This window comes from Apaloderma vittatum, unplaced genomic scaffold (assembly GCF_000703405.1).
Source record: "Apaloderma vittatum isolate BGI_N311 unplaced genomic scaffold, ASM70340v1 scaffold34786, whole genome shotgun sequence".
Lineage (NCBI taxonomy): Eukaryota > Metazoa > Chordata > Aves > Trogoniformes > Trogonidae > Apaloderma > Apaloderma vittatum.
In genome coordinates this window covers 15,445-32,733 of record NW_009720692.1, presented here as the reverse complement: position 1 = coordinate 32,733, position 17,289 = coordinate 15,445, and the positions used below count along the sequence as shown (strand labels likewise).

At 39.9% G+C, this 17,289-nt stretch overlaps 1 protein-coding gene across 1 annotated transcript; it reads right to left on the bottom strand.

Annotated features, from left to right (window-relative positions):
• Positions 1 to 37: 37 nt before the first annotated feature.
• LOC104269606 (phosphatidylinositol 4,5-bisphosphate 3-kinase catalytic subunit beta isoform-like) lies at positions 38 to 16,030 on the bottom strand (the record flags this gene model as incomplete). Its single annotated transcript, XM_009871087.1, has 4 exons — positions 15,939 to 16,030; positions 3,192 to 3,377; positions 1,933 to 2,158; positions 38 to 321 (listed from the first exon to the last, which is right to left on the bottom strand). Coding segments are annotated over exons 2-4 (663 nt in total), but the record flags the coding sequence as incomplete, so codon positions are not given.
• Between the last annotated feature and the right edge of the window lie 1,259 nt (positions 16,031 to 17,289).

The window sequence follows — 17,289 nt, the reverse complement described above, 5'->3', positions numbered from 1 at the left end:
CCAACCTGAATTGTTCTAGGATTCTATGATCAGTCACAGGCTGATTCAGATCAGGATCAAGAACAGCACACAAAACGTGATGAACAACCATTCCTACCTGGCAGTTATCAAAATGAACAGCCACTACAAGATTTCCACTATAGAGCTTATCCTGGAAGCTCTCGGGGAGAACAGGTTCCTGCTCTGGTGGGTAAGTGTGCTTCAACCAGTCCATCCAGGAGAGACCCACGAGCGACTGAATCTTTACCTCGCTGAGTCTCCGCATTTTGGCTCGGAAGTCATTCACTTCAGGATCTTGTAAGGCATCAAACTCGTGGAGACCTGAAAGAATTCAAGCAAACAAAAGGATATACATCTCCTGTAAAAATAATACATCCATTTACCATCCCACTCAAACTTTTATTATCTTTACATTAAGGTTACATAAGTCATCTCCTTCCGAAATCCCACAGAAGGTCGGAAGGACAAAAATGGGGCTTCAAAGTGAGGTGGGTTCTACGTTATCCTGTACCTGTACAATTCCCACACAATCCAGCACGAGAATTTAGTTCCCACAGAAGAACAAATGCCCCTCCTAGGTACTATTAAATGGAAAATCCAACCCCACCCTCAGTTCAAGACAGCCTGGAAAGTTTTAAATCTCTTCTCACAAGAGCAAATGAAAAGAAAGCACAGAAAACGTGTCATAGAGACCATAAAGGGCAAGAAGTGTTCGCAAACTGTTTTCAAGTCCCACAGAAAGATGACTTTGTTTTAATTTTGTTTAGAAGTCGAAAAATAAGGATATTGAGACTGTAGTAGAGAAATTTATTCTTCATTTTTTTCTTGTAACTAAAATCTACTCAAGCCAAAATGACAGAACCAAAATTTTATCCGACCAGACACCAGTAAAGCTCCTTTTCCAAAATATGTAAAGAGCGAATACGTGGTGGAGAGTCCACCCAGCTGGCATTCTTTGGTACTTCAGGATGTATAGGGCCTTCGAGTGGTGTTACTCTTTCTTTTCTCCTGAACTTTGACTGACATTGTCCGAATTACGCAAAGCACTGACACCTTCTGAGAACATGACACTAAGTTTAGAAGCTTAGACAGGAACACGGTTTTTCCACCGGTAAGGTACAGAAGAGGGGCTGTGCAGGGAAGGCTCTCCCATAGCTATAATAAGCAAAATATTCCATCAAAGCACGTGAATCTCTCTGAATCTGTCAGAATGGTTAAACTGGCTAACTGTGTCCATTGTCAGCTTTAACAAATAGGCAGACAGTGTACTGCTGAAATCTAAACAAAACCTGCAGTCTTTCTACAAGAGCTAACAATGGTTCATTGTTTTAAAACAAGAGGTATGACCTCACATGACCCTGTCAATCTTGATTGCATAACCAAGCAGAGTAGATTTAAAAGCTGAAAATTCTGAAATGACATCAAGAACAAGTTACTGTGAAACCTTTAAAAATAGCTTTTCATTGTTTGCTGGAAATCAGTGCCACGATTGAGAGCAAAAACAAGCATCATATTGTTAACCAACTCCGAAACCACGTACATCAAACCCATAACAATTTCTAGCTCCTTCTGCGTATCCAGTTGGCTCTTGGGCTATTCATGATAACACATTTCACAGATTATGCTTTCCTTCACTTTATACCAGTATAATTGATTTTTCTCTCATCTCCTAAGATAAAATTTGCTCCTGATGGCTGTTGTAATACAACACAGCGTTGAAATACAACACAGAAAGTAGCTTTCAACAACTTTAGAAGGATTTAAATGCTTAAGATGAAATATCTGAAACTACATCGGTATTAATTTGAGAAAGGGAAATTCTGTCAGGAAAATACTTAATTTTTAGTTGTTTTTTTTTTAATTTTTCCATGGTTACCTGCCCAATTAAGTTTGCCTTCATTTTACAAAAAAACTCAAATTAAATGTAATTACCTTTGCCTATAAGGACACCTATTTTGGAATCCAACTTTTCTCCTGGATCACAATTTCTTGTCACTAGTTTAAGGACAGGAAGAAAGGGTCTAACATCACAAAGTCTCCGTGTTTCATCTTCTAACTCTTCGTGTACAGCAGTCTGGTTCACACATGAGAACATGTAAGAGTCAATCTCCATGAGGAGGTGGAAGAGTGGGTAGGTGTGTGCCTGCTTCCATAACAGCTGCAAAGAAAATAAATAAATGAAACCAAGAAAGCATGGACATGCCTCATGGCATTGAAGGTAACATTAATTTCCATTTATGTTCCCAAAAGAAAAGAGAAATGAATAAATATTATTTCCTTTGTGTTCCTCTGTAGTAGCCAACTACATTGATTAAAAATTTGTGCCTTCCCCCCGCTCCCTCCCCAGTTGTCTAACTTCAATTTCCAGCTACTGGCACTTATATCCCACAACAACTGTAAAATTTAAGAAATCGTAAAGTCCCTGAAACGTGCTTCCACTAAAAGCAGCCATTTGCCATCATCCAGAGTACTGGCCTGATAGAATTATAAAATCCACAGGAATGAAAAATTCTTCAGCTCTCAAACAATTGGCTGTTTTTCCTCTTTTCATCTTAATTCCTTGTCTCATCTAAATGTCCTTGCCTGGCCAGCATCTCAAGAAAATCAGTACATCGTTCTCTAATATCTGTGATTATTCCCTGACCTGCTCCCCTTCCTTTGACGTGAGTATTCCCTCACTTTCTAAGTGGGGCCCTAGCGAGGCCCTTGCACACAGCCTTTGAGAAGTGGCACAGAATTTTTAAAGTATCCATCTTTGGTGTCAATCAAAGGAGCAGGAGCACAAATCTGTGGCTTCTGCATTAAAAATCAAATTAGACTCAGTGTCTCCTGTTTGCACACTAATCACAGACATGCTCCATCAATACACAATGTATTACTGATGTGTCATAAAAAATAAATAAGGTTCAGATGTAGCAATACAGAGCGATTAGAATCATCTCTGCTGAAGTGTAACAATCAGCAAGAAGTAATTTCTCCAAATCTTGCCATCTGCCCAAAACCACTCCAAACCCCCAGACGCATACACATCTTTATTAATCAGTCTGCTCTGCACATGCCCCCAATACATCCTTTTTTATGCCGACTCAAATTCATTACTTGATTTGCCAGAAGGCACAGAAAAAAAATTAGAAACAGCACTCGTTCCAAACACAAGTTAACTTGGAAGTTAATTGACCGTTTGGTATTACCTGTTTAATATGAGATATGGTGGCATCTCGAGGGACATCCAGGTTGATGTAGATTCCAGTGGGCAACAGAAAGTCCACAGAGACTGAGCCATCAGCACCAATCTGCGAATCCACTGCCCAGATGTCAAGGCTGTCTGTCACGGCAGGAGGCATTATGGAATCTCAATAATATCATAACCACATGGCCTTGAGGGAAAAAAAATGAAAAAAAAATAGAATTCAGTATACTTAACCTTCTATAATTAGACACACATTTTAAAGCCTTTGGAAAGTTTACATAAGTCTGCTCGTGCAGCTCAGCTTGCAAACCCACGGTCTCAAATGCCAGTACTGCAAACACATAAGCTTAGTTTTACTCATTAATTCCACTTAGTGTAACAAAAGCACTCGCCTGGTAAAGCACTATCATTGCAATGGTTATATCATTAAGACAAAGTACTAAGAGAAAAATCTAAACTAAAAACTAGCAAAAGCAAAGTTAGAAATCCATTCTAGATTTTCTCTAAAACTATTTACCTGCATAAAATACAATCAGACTTCTTGGACGAAGAGTGGTAACACTTAATAAGAAAACACATCACCGATTTCATGAGTTTGGTTTTGCACATTTCCTGTTAGTTGTCAACAAATGTGGCCAGAGTGACACGTTCAACTTGCAAGTTTATATTAAATAGCAAGAAAGTAATCTTCAACTCCATTAGACGGTGACATTTGCCTCTAAAGACATTTATCTCAATTTTATTTCACCCTTAAAGAACGATCATCTATGAATTCATCCCACTGTGCCAACTACATCCACTGCAAGGTAGGGAGAAACCCTTTGTGTGATGCACTTCAACTCCCCATGCCGGCTTCCTGACCACTCGTCCTCTGTATTTCAAAACATTTTCATTTACTCTTAACGTTACCACTAGTTTTTTTGGCCTTCCAAGTCTTAACTTCGGGTTAGTGCTTCCTAAAGATGTGTTTTCCCTTCCATCACTAATCGCTAAAGTATTTACCTTCCACTTCATCAAGACAACGCTCTTCAGCTGGCAAAGAGGAGTGTTGTAAAACGCTTGTAAAGGGCCGCTCCAATGAAGACAAGCACCCCTACACCTTTCTAACTCTTCTTGGACATTAAGAGATGAGAGAAAGCATAATTTGTAAAAAACCAATCAAACATAAAAAAACCTTACTCTTACAGCTTTCCACTACTTTTACCATTCCTTCCCTTGCTCTGGAATCAGCCCTGTTCTGCTGAACTGAAGGCATTTCCCCTCTTATAGCACCAGCAGAAAAAGCAAGATTTAACCGATGCACTGGGCTGCTCTTCTTACACACCACAGAGCGGGTTCAAACCAGCTCATTGGCAAAAAACCAAACCAAAACACAAAAGCCTTCTGAAATCCAGCCACTGCTGCTGATTACACTGCTAAAAAGTCTGTCTGACACAGTGTTTTCCCTTTTGGTAAGGCGCTAAGAAAAAGCCGTTACCATTATCCTTTCTACAGGTGCTGAACAGACAAAGGCATACCCAGGTACAGGCTTGAATTGGCCCTGCCATTGAATTACAGGCAATTATCATTTGTTAAATGTATACGCTTTTAGGAATACACCTTTTCAATCCCAAATCACTTCATTACTATTTTTCCCCTGAACAAGCTTGCAGGAAATCTTTTTGTAATGTACCACAAAACCCCAGGAGACCAACTACATCATAACAAAGGCGTTTCGCTCCACTCCCTCTCCAGCTTATCTTTTTTCTTTATAAAATAGCTTAGTTTGGGAAAGTCACATCAGCAGCTACTAAACCCAAGCTTTGCTTGATACTCCTGTTTCACAGCAATTCAACACTTGAAAGTTGGTAGGCTTTTAAATCAAACAGTTCTTTGTCACCTGCATCATCGTCCTTAACTGATGACAGAAATGCAAGTTGTACTTCAGAAAGTCTCTTTGAATTCCCTTGCAATAAAATAAATAACTGACCTAGCAGGCAGAGCAACACATCTTGTTACCACACTAAATACGTGGATCACTTAGTATATCGCTTGTACCAGATAACAACATAGTAGAATTGTCATTAAAGGCAAACGAAACCCCTCTAACTTTCAGAAAACATAAATATGTTTTTTCTCAATAGAAGCAATAATCAGGGAGCTCTTGTCATTAGAGTTATTGACTAATAGCTTATCGCTGTCAGCTCCTCATTCCCCAAAAACTCCACCTCGCTGCACCAGATAGAATCAAAAGGACTTGGACGTGGGTGCATAGACCTGCTGAAAATAACACATCAAGTATGCAAATATTTTATCTTAATTACCAGATCTTTACAAATCCATCCCTTTGCTCATCAACGGGTATGGAAAGTTTAGATTTGTATGTGATCTCTTAAACTGTCTAAAGGAAATAAATAACATTCAACCTCATCGCGCAGCGCAGACTACACTGTTAGAATAACTCAGCATCTACTTCAAAACTTTAGAGAAAAATGCATAGTTCCTCAGTGCCAATCAGCAAATCTTTAACAAAACTACTATTTAAATGGGATATTATTTATGTTCTTCCATCCAACTATTTCTACCCAGAGAATCTTGGCTGCACTTTTGTTGTAACTGACAACAGCAGTCACAGAAAAATTATTTGAATTCATTAAAACTAAAGATTTTTCGTATTTGGACACACACGAAATATATTTTCAGTTCTTTTCTGTGGTCATCATGGTAAAATTAAAATGGTATCACCATTACAAAGCACTGCTTTAATAGGTAAAGCAGCAAGGACAACATTAATCTGTTCTGTGTAGTTAATTTTGTTTATAATTTCTATTTTAATCCAGCATAAGATCTCTTCTGTTCTCATCCTTTCGGATGTTTTTCCACAACATTTGCAATTGTTGAAACTGCTTGAGTGCACCAACAAGATTTTAACACGTTCAGAAGAAGCAAGACCCTAAAATGCTGTTACACACCCTACAACCTAGACACCACAACTTGCAAAGTTCTTGTAAGATACTTGTTTATAATCACGGACTTTTAAAGATTCTGATGTCTGTGTTGGAAATTCCATTTTCAGTTAAAAAGGGAAGACCAGTCATCACGCCGATGTGAGCATTCTGGAAAGCTATTCTTGGTCACAGGCACTTACTTAATATTTCCTTCCTCAAGAAAATGGGTTAAGTGTCTTTTACAGTCGGCACCCAGTTTCCACCAGTAGCTGACATCACGGGGGTCAAGAGAGAAAAAGTATTTATACTGCAAATAACGCTGGTTGCCAACGTAAGGCGGCTGGGAGAGCGAGTCAGGGGCCAAATTGTAAAACACGAGGCGACACTAGTGACTGACTAACAATATCACATCTAGGAACCGAAACAAAGGCAGAAAGCCATCTGGATTGGCAGCAGTAACACCAGAGACATTTTAAACAACTTCCAGCTAAAGAAAAAAAAACAAAACCACTCAAAATAATAACAAAAAGCTATTTCAGGCTGTTAACCTCATAGCTATTCTTGTCTACCACCACAGCAAAAACAACTCCCCATACAAAGGACGGAAGTAATTAAAACAGTATTTAATCTTGGTTACCTAATCGATGATTGTTTGAATTTAACAGCAGCAAAGCCTGACACCGAACACTTTTCTAAGACACAGGTACACGAGATTGATAGACAGCATTCAGTCCTTCCCACCTGGAGTGTAGATTTTCTCTTAGCTGACTTACACATTTCAGATTCATATGTATGTGCATATATATATATACACACATACACAATCTCAAAACTGCTTAATTTGTATTTTAATATACCAGTAGTCCTGAAAAAACTGCTTAAACTAATGGAGAGAAATGAAACGTAGATTAGTAGAACATCCACAGAACGAAAAAAAGAGAGAAAAAAATTAATGCTTATCTTTGTATTTGCTTATTTGACAGGCACAAACAAGAAGTCTTACAACAAGATTTCTCAAGCTGAGACAACTGCCTGTGATTTTTGTCTCTCTACAGATCTGTCCACTAAGCATTTAGACCGAGCTAGAACAACCATTCTTACAAGCTGCCAACATCCAGGTTGTAGGCTTCCACACTGGGCCACGATACGGTGGAATCAATGAGTCATTTTCCTTCATGTTATCTAGTCAAATCAAATCACAGAAGGATCTCAAGGGTACCAGAGCCTCTGAAAGGAGAAGAATGGAAGGAGGGTCTTCTCTTTTCATCAAGCAGCAAGCCTCCAGATCATGTCAGAGCACTTCATGCAACCAGAGCCTCAAGATGGGGCTTTACAACTGGCTAAACCCGACAAAAACCCTCTCAGCAAGATGCAACTGAGATTTTAGATATTTCTCTTCTTTAAAGTTAGTTGTCAGTTAAAATAGCTTTCTAAGCAGGCATGCTGCATGCACATAGAAAGACGGTGGTGGGAACACCCAGCTGCTTAGAGGGCAGGACCATCCCAGCAGCCTGGCTTTTGAGCAACTTAAGCAACACATGAAAGAACGCTTGAATTTACTTTCAACGGGGAGAAAGAATTTCCAAATAAAAGACAATTAATTAAAATTTAAAATGCCTAAAGCAAAATGAATACTTCGCACTAACATAATTCCAGCTAGGTAAAAGGGGAGGGAGGGAGGAATCTAGCAAACCACACAGCCAGTTACACAGATTTTCATCACTGATGTCTTCCACAAGCATTCGCTTGTCTTGACACCATTTCACCACAGAAGCGACGTAAGCGATTTTTGTCGCAGAGGGTGAGAGTTTCCTCCGCAAAATCAAGGTGAAAGTTACAGAATTTGATTTTCTGTATTTCCTCTATGTTGCAATCTTGATCACAAAATAATCAGACATTTTAAGCAGGAGAGACCAGCCAACAGACCACAGTTCCCAAACAGCTACTGAGAACACCCATGTATTCCCAGGCGCAGGGTTCCTCATCGGTGTTCTTGTTTTGTTACGGAGTTTGTGTGTGGGAATTGTTGCGTTTTGGTTTTTAAGAATCATCATCTCTAGACAGAGAGAAGGATTTGCTCTGTGCTTATTCCAGAAACCAAGAAGCCTTCTAGTTTCCCCTTGACCCTCCAACAAAAGTATATCTCATCATCTAACCAGAGAGACCACTGGGAAAAGAAAAAAGGAAAAAACAAACAAAAAGGGCTACCAGGCACAGGCTGCTTCTTCACTGATTCCTAAAAGGGTTTCAGGAAAGATGACAATCAAAAGCAAGCGACGTATGTTTTTCTGTGAATTGCAGCCCATTCTTTTTCTTTTTTTTTTTTTCTTCCCCCCCTAACCAAAACACAGGAGCAGAACCACCCGTGCCTGGGCTACGCGGTGCAGGTACAAACGCAGCCTGTAAAGACAACATAGGGAACACTTCCAGCAAGTGTCAGCGAGCAGCAGAACCGCTGGAACATCACACACTACCGGTTAACAAAACCCAGGCAGCATTCAGAACATCCCAAGAGGGTCACAAGACTTCTCTTTCAGACTGAAGGGTCGGTAGGGGTTTCGGAAGCTGTGGTTACCAGCGGCCGTTGTGTTCCCTGACTAAGCCATCCACTCAGAAGCTAATCCCATTTTGCTGAGAAGGCAGCCCAGCCCAGCTTCTGGCAAACTCAGCTCCATCGTGACTCCTTCAGGACAAGACAGCACTGAGAGCCCAGGACCAAGCTCCGAAGGCCTCAGCTGTAAGAGCTGGTGAACTCAGTTTTACCCACATCAAGTGGTTAACTTGCTCTGGTAAAGGAATTAAATCCGGGAGGTGCGAATATTTGACATAAACCAGTGATGACAGAGAAAATAGGAAGAACAAAGGGAAGCATGGGAGAAATTTCATAAGGTTCTCCTGAAATTTAGAGCCGAACAAGAGCATGCTTGTCTCGAGGCACTGCAAAAAATTAGACGGGAACTCACAACACAATGAACTTTCCTTTGAAAATCATTTTTCATAGCAGCAAGAGACTTAGACATTAAGAAGTACTCACAAACCCACATGGATTGTTATCAATATCCAACATTAAGGTGTCAGGTAAATTCTTCTAAACCCAACATTTTGAAGAATGCACCAGTTATGAAATTTTACCCTTGTCATTAGGTTAGAAATCCTCCTTTACTTGTGAACTCACCACAAATCCCCTAACACTCAGTCTTTGAGGTGTAAGTTTTTGTTACTAAGATAACATCAGTGTAAAATCCAACGCAACGTTCAACCTATTATCCTGTAGCATAATCAAAAAGACAACTAGTGAAAGACAAGTAAAAGAAGCTGCCAGGAAGCTGGTCACTAGAACACCCACGTAGCATGTAACAGTGTTAGATGGAAATTCTGATGCACTGTTATCTCTCATAGCATTTATTCTCTCGGGCTGCCTCATGGTACCAAGAAAATCTAGTCTTCAGACCACGCTTTAGAAGAGAAATGATGTCACCTATCCCCGAGATGTGGTCACAGTTCCCTCAAGACAAAGTAAGGATGCTATCCCAAAGAGACGGCAAAAAGGCAGAGGGGAGGGAGCAAGAAACCATTTGTGTATAACAAAAGTCAGATTCCTTAAGAAATCAGTTTCTTTTACACCACCGCTTTCAAACAAGGGTGCATTTTAAAGGCATAAAAGTATCCACAGCTCTTCAGGTAAAATATGAACTTAGATTTATTTTTCTTTTCACTAAACGTGGAAATATTTAAATAAAGGACATATATCAGAAACTAGCTTGTTTTGATTATGTGAGAACTAAGAGCACTCTGCTTATCCAGATTTTTGCTTTATATAAGAAGTTATTACAACTCTTAAGCACCACGTTCGAGATGATCGTCACTGTGACCAATCCAGCTTTTTATCCACTGCTTTGCTCTGTCACATGGCAGTCAAGGGGCTAAAAAAAGTCTTGCAGCAGTTGAAAAGGGCCACCCCATCCAGACACACAAGAACAGTGTTTAAACAATATCTTACTGTCCAGAACAGACTAGATGACAATATGACCACAGTCATTTTCTAGGCAACAGCAGCAGCATATCACAGAGTCTAAGTAGGAGAAACACTAAGCACTTACACAACATCATCATTGTAATCGTTTTTCTAACTGCGTAAACATCCAGTACTATAAAAACACGAGCCAGCTATAAAGGAAGTATTTGAGAGCAACTAAGAGAAAAGAATCTAGCGGCAAAGACGGAAAAGGAGTCAGAATATGCAGTAAGGTTTATGTCCTGGGAAACTTAGGAGGTGTTAAAAACAAAAGCCAAAAAAACAAACCAAAACAAAACGACAACCAAGGGGGAGATTTCTCCTCCTCTATATTTGAAAGAATTCTGATTTCTTCTGAAGACTCTGAAGCGGCATTTATCCATGAGATCAGTGTGCCAGCTCCTAGCTCTCTAGAACTACATCCTCTTCTCTCCCTAACCCAATTCACAGCTGCTGCCACAGCCTCAGGGCTCACAGGACCCAGACCACTGCCCTGCCCTCACTACACCGGCAGCGGTTTCGGAGTGGTGCCGACTGTATTTCTGCTCACGGGAAGAGGAGCACTTTGGGTGCTCGCTTGACTCCCCTAAGTCACTTCGCTTCCCACGGGCAGTTTCCCATTCTCCGTAGCTCGCTTGGAGGGCAGTTCGCAGGCAGAAGCTGCACCGTGAGGCTTCTCCACTTTCTTGGCTGTCCTCCACCTTCCGAGCCACATTGTGGAAAAAACAATAGGAACAAACATTACTCATTTTCCATCAACTCGGGGAATGACCTGCCTCACCCGGCGACAAGCAGGAACCGTAGCTGAAGCAAGAACACCCATCGCTGCCCTCCAGCAGCAGCCAAGGGATGGAATCAGGCACAATGTGGAACTCCTACCTCGGTTTTGTTTAAGGGTTTAGCACGACAAGAGAAAGCAGCTACGCTACGCAACACATGGACTACTAAGAACCGTATTTTCTGTTTACTAGACTCATAGTTCACACAGGATCAAATATTGACCCTCTTTTAAAGACGGGTCCTAACGCACTGAAAATTAAAGTTTATTCTCTATGTTATTTCATACCACACCACTGAAATTCCTCTTTTGCCTCAAAGAGTGAATCCACTCAAGGTTCTGACCTTCTACAGCTCCAGAGGTGAATTTCAATCTAAAATGCTTACCAATTTTCAGCTCCATAGGTGAATTTCAATCTAAACTGCTTACAAATTTAAGAAGTAAACATAAACAACTTGATTATAAATAAATACAAATTCCTGAATCAGCAAAACTAAGATTTTTCCACTCTACAGATGTTACGGTTATCTACCTACAACAGCGAAGCTTTTAAGAATTCAAGACATCCGCAGTGCAGACTGGCAAGTTATTTTTAAAGATCATGTGGTACTATAAATATTTCCCAGCAGATAGTTCAACGGCTGCGTGAGCTGGCCCTATGGAATGGAAAATTGTCTATTTAGTCAGGATTCCTCCAGAAATCAGAGTAAAAATACCACCAGTTAGTTTTCTAAAAATACCTATGTATAGAAAACACGAAAGGCCTTACTTAAATGCCATTCCCTCGTAGTGCTCAGACTGGGACTATGAGTGGTCTCTCCACTATTCAAGTCTAGATTCTCTCATTCTCCTCATGAAATATAGCTAATTTTCCACTAGGCTATTTCCATGGTCCCTGATTATTTTGCCTATTCATCTTCCGTAGCTCTATTTCTCTGCTGTATCCATAGCATTAAGTCCTAAGTTTTAAAAACTGAAGCCAGGATTTTAAAACCAGAGTGAATGGTGTTTCTACTTTGATATTAATTCCTGTAAATAAAAGCAGCCCAGTTTCCAAGAAATGCTGAGCACCTGAATTTGCAATTGACTTCAAGAGGATTTAGAGACAAAAAAAAAAATAAAAAATGCAAAGAGGTTAATTGGTTCCAAATTAAAATTTAATTTAATTTTAAGCAACTTGATTTGAATATATGGTTAGATTAGATTACCTCTGGTCATCCCTTCTTATCGAAATTATTCTCTGATCCAATGAATACTCAGGCAAACTAATTCAGTTCCTGCTCCCTCCAAATATTATTCATGATGCATTAATGTATTGAAATGCAAGCCCTGGGTTTCTGACAGACTTCAGACAACTCCCAGGCAGCACGTCCTTCATAATGAGCACAGAAGTAACAGAACAGCTTCTCACAGCTCTGTCATTACTATCCCTTGCTCTGTCTGGAAATCACTGCACAAAGAGGTCATTTTAACACAGGTGAGTCAGACAGTTTCCTCCAAAGCTGCGTAACTGCTTGTGCCAGCACAGAGCAGATGTCAATAGAAGCAATGAGTGGCAGAGGAAGAGTAACAGTTCCTTCCAGCCCCAGGGCTGGCTTACCCCTTCACAGTCCTTGAGCTCATTCCTTAAACTGTCGGTAAAACTACAGCCTAAGGGTGTGGCTTTATAACAGCACAAGCCATTATGCAAAACACTACCTAAAGTGTCATGAATCTGAACAGACACATTAATAATCTGCAGTGGTGCTTTCATTGACTTATTGTACTAAGCAAACTCTAGAGTCACCACTCCCCCATTGCTCTACAAGAATCACACAAGAATTCTTCGCAGCCTACCAAAGAAAATAAGAAATGATGTATCGGTGTTAGTTCAGCTCTCTGCTATTTTCTCACCTGTCCTATCACTCAACAGTAATTCCCTGTTCCACTGCAAACACAGAGGAAAGGAGAAGTAAAACTCCCACTTGCAAGACTTTTAAGTATATAAATGGTAAATATTTCCTCTCCTTGTGAATTGTACAACTGACCATCAAATTTCACCAGCAGCCAACTGTTTCCTCCAGCGATTAAAATGTTACATCTCTAAATTAGGAGCTAGATGACTTTCTGCTATGAAAAAGTTAAGACCAGAAATTGAGGTTTTCCTATATATAGATATCCCTTCACACGGGGACTAAGAGATTCACTTTTCAATTATTTCTGATATTTCAATCAAAACCTCTAGGAAAGAGGATTATTCTCCAGCAGACAGATTGTATGCAACCAGAAAGGGAGTTTAAAAAAAGTGAAATAATTGAAAAGACAGTGGAAAGCTAATTAGGAGTGAAATTTTCTTCTAAAAGAAGGGCATACAGACCAAAACACAGAGCTACAAGCAGACCGTATTTAAGTATCACATACAGATGCCAAGGAAACGGAAAGTTAAAAGTATGTCCTTTAAGAAAAATAATAGTAACAATTTCCATGCCTCCTTAGACTAGACATTCTTCCTGATCAAACCATTTTCTTACAAAGAGCACTCTGGTCTGGGTTTTTTGCAGTTTTAGTTTTCTTTAAACACTGGATTCAACACTACACAGATTCAGGGGTGGCTGTTCACAGCAGTTTGTTATATGAACTGGACTGTTCAAGGCTGAAAAAGCATTGAAAGAAATCCAACAATTCAAGTCTAAATACAAATATTTAGATTTATTTTATGCATCTTTTTCATGACACTTACATAAAAGGACAACTTGAAATACAATGGTATTGGTAGAAAAAATAAAAATCCCAAAAATCGCACCCAGTCAATACTTTTGTTTTGAAGTTAATGGTAATAAAGCCAAAACCAGTCCTGGCCATTCATCCTAAGGACTAAAAATAATTAAGATTATCTAAGAATCACAGACTAATACAGGTTGAAAGAGACCTCTGGGAGTCATCTAGTCCCAAGATTAGTTTCAAGATTGAAGTTGAAGCATGTTGCTTAGGAGTTTGCACAGTTAATTTTGAAAGTCTCCACAGATGGAGGCTCCAGACTCCACGAGCAACTCACTCCAGTGCTTCACCACCCTCCCAGTGACTTTTTTTTCCCCTTACGTTCAACTGGAATTTCTTTAGTTGCAACTTGTGCATTCTGCCACTTGCATTCTGTCTTTCCCTCCATCTCCTAGACATCTGGCCACATCTTCCTTATAATCCCCTTTCAGGCCGTGGAAAACTCTAGTAAAGATCTTTCCCCCCGTGTCTTCTCCCACCAAAGGCCACGTGCACACACCCCTCAGCACCTCCGCCAGACTCCGCCATTTGTGAGCATCACCAAAAAGGACAAACTAGATTCTATTTTTCAGGTTACAACAACTGAATTCTTTAAAATTCTGTTAAAAAAAAAAAAAAGCGAGGGGGCAGAAAATCACAAGTTTACTGGCTACGATACCCAAGTGAGTTTTGTGCATGGCGTAAGCCTGTATACAATGGTTTTAAATTACTAAAACTCTTTTCAAGAGGCATTTTTCATTCCATTTGTTTGGAGAGCTCAGTTGCAACTTTATTGCCCATCTCTTTCAGTAACTGGAATACCAGAATCAAGAACTAACTTGTCAAAGTAAGGGTGCAGCAGCAAATAGGTATTATTGTATTTGGACTCGGCAGCAGGTGCCTGTATTTATCCTGTGGTGTCTAGTAACTCACTAAAAGACAAATAACTTTGTACAACATAGCTTCTGAAAACTTCAGCGGTCAGAATTGAAGTATCAGGTGCTACAAGAACTTTTTGCAATTATGTTTAGTGACCACTTGACAGGTTGCCTCGATTGGGAACTGATACAAGTTAAAATTGTAGCCTTTGCATCAAGTACTTACCGGAAGAGAAATAACCACTTTAAATCCCTGTTTAATTGAAACCTTATACTAATTTATTTCCTGCCTTAAAAAAACCAAAGTTACTGTGCCAGTTAAAAACACTTTGGAAAAAATACCACATAGGAAAAGCTTAGCTTAACTGACTAGGTTTTATAGAAACTTTTTTCCCAAATTATGACACCATGTACACATCCCTTTTTAAAGAAGAAGCTAAGAAGAGTCATTTCCTCTCTGCAATAATGTCAAAATATACTTGTTGTAAACTAAAACCATTTCCCACCCTGTTTCAGTTCTTATGAGCAGTTATATTTTTCATTCCTCACCGTGCATTACATTTCCAAGAAGTCCTGCCGAATTACATTCACATATCACACAGCACCTGTAAAATCTGCATCAGAGAAAATTATGCAGATTTTTCTCAGTTTCTAACCTCTACAAGAATGTTTATGTTTAAATATCTCATGCAAGCAAGGTAACATAAAAATAATTACAATTCCCATTTCAAGCAAGTGAAGCATACGGAAATTAAGAATTATACTGCATCGGTATATAAACGTTTAGGTATCTAGCACTAGCAAGTGCAACCCACAGTCCCTGATTTGGGCAGCCAAGCTTCTCAGATCATAAATGAGACACAGGTGTCAGCCTAGAATTCAGAAAAGCTAGAACTTAACTATAAACAGTGAAGAAAAGACATATCCAAGATCCATAAAACTGAAGATTTATGCTCGTTTGATAGATGATGAAACAGCAGTACAAGTCAAATATTACAATACTGACACCAAAACTATCAAAGTCACACAAAAAGTGCAAGAAATGGGAAACTGCAGCCTAAAAAATTCCCTGGAAGATACAGGCAGGGCTTTAACTTTTGCCAGCAAGTGGAGGTTATATGTAATTACATCTACAGGCCACTTCCTGCTCAAATCCATACCCAGAAGACACAGGAGCCAAGAGAAAAATCTGAAGCTCATCTAAATTTCATAAGATACAATTGCTTCCAAGACAGATGATGCTTCAGTAAAGAGTCCAAAAGAGTGTTCATTAGCAGCCGATCAAGTGAAATGAGGATGGAGTCACTAATTTATCTCATATTTAATGCAACTACAACAAAGTGAAATATAATAATAGCCTAATAATCATGTTACTGATTTTATCCAGAAAAAACCATGCAACTGTAATACTTACTCCAGAGAACCTGTTCCTGTTTCAGTCTGACTGTGTAGTGAAGATACTTCTATTAAACATCATTTTCATACTACTACTCTTGTTTTCTCTGAAGGTTCCACAAGATGACCTAAATGTGACCTAAAAAAGCAAAAGAAAACAATTAACCAAATGAGAAAATCCAGGATCTATAGCTGGTTTAGCAGCTCCATAAACTGTTTGTGCAGAATTAAGTAACTATTTTAAATTTTTGTACACTAAATTTGGATCAGAACCGACACCCACTGTAATTAAAGACAAAAGAAAGGGAAATAGAATTGCCTTCACTCTCCTCACCACATCCCTTTCACGCTCGGCTGTAAGCTGGGTTTGGTTTTTTTAAACAAATTGTAATATCATCTGTAGTTCTATTGTGGGGAATTCGAGTTGATGACACAAAGTGATCCCGTCTTCATATTTCAACTCGTGAAACAGCAGGAGAAAGATTCAACAGGTCTCCTCTCCCTAACACCATGCAGATGTACAGGACAAAATATCTCCCCAGAGCCAAGACATCATCTCCCCTTAGCCCCTACCTCCCAAACCAGGCTCCGGCAAAGCAAAGCAAACAAAAAACATTAAAAGCCCCTTGAGAACAAAGCAGTGCTCTCAGCTTACACCGATATTATCTACCGGTTTGGAGGCCAAACCACAAAACACAAGGCCTGTAACTACATCCCTCCTCCCACAAACAATGTTTTTCCTAAACCACACCAAGCAGACCACGCTGTGCCTACAGGAGCCCGGCGCAGGGCAGGGACGAGGAGCGAGGGTTGTCCTTCCCTCTGTCCCACGCAGAGCAGAATCTCTGTGAAACAACAGATTTCTTCAGTGGCTTTGAGGGAAAAAGAGTTGCTGGCCCGTGTGCTCAAGTTTGAAAAAATTAAGCTACTGCTCCACCCTCAACTTTATGAAAACGACCCTGTGGCGCATAAAGGTATGAACTAGTCCAGAAGCTTCTCATGGTTCAAGCCTAAGAGCCTACAGCAGGCAAATGGCAAAGAGGAAGGCTAGAGGGAAATAAAGGCAGCCTTGCAGGATCTAGAAATTGCAAGGACAAAGGAACAGTGCGAATCTCCTACAGCAACACCTAAATACCAGTCTGGCATTACTGTTCTACAGCCACATCAATACCTGTGTTTATGGAGTCAGAAAAATCAGACTCAAAAGCTAACGGCCAGAAGGCAGGAGCTTGGGAGAGGGTATGAAATGCATCATACTATGGATACAAGGCAGTCACTACTTCCGAATTCCACCTCAGGAAGCAATCTTTCCAGATCTGTAGTCCTTCACAGGGAGGACACAGCGTATGTCTGAAGTACCTGGGGCAGAA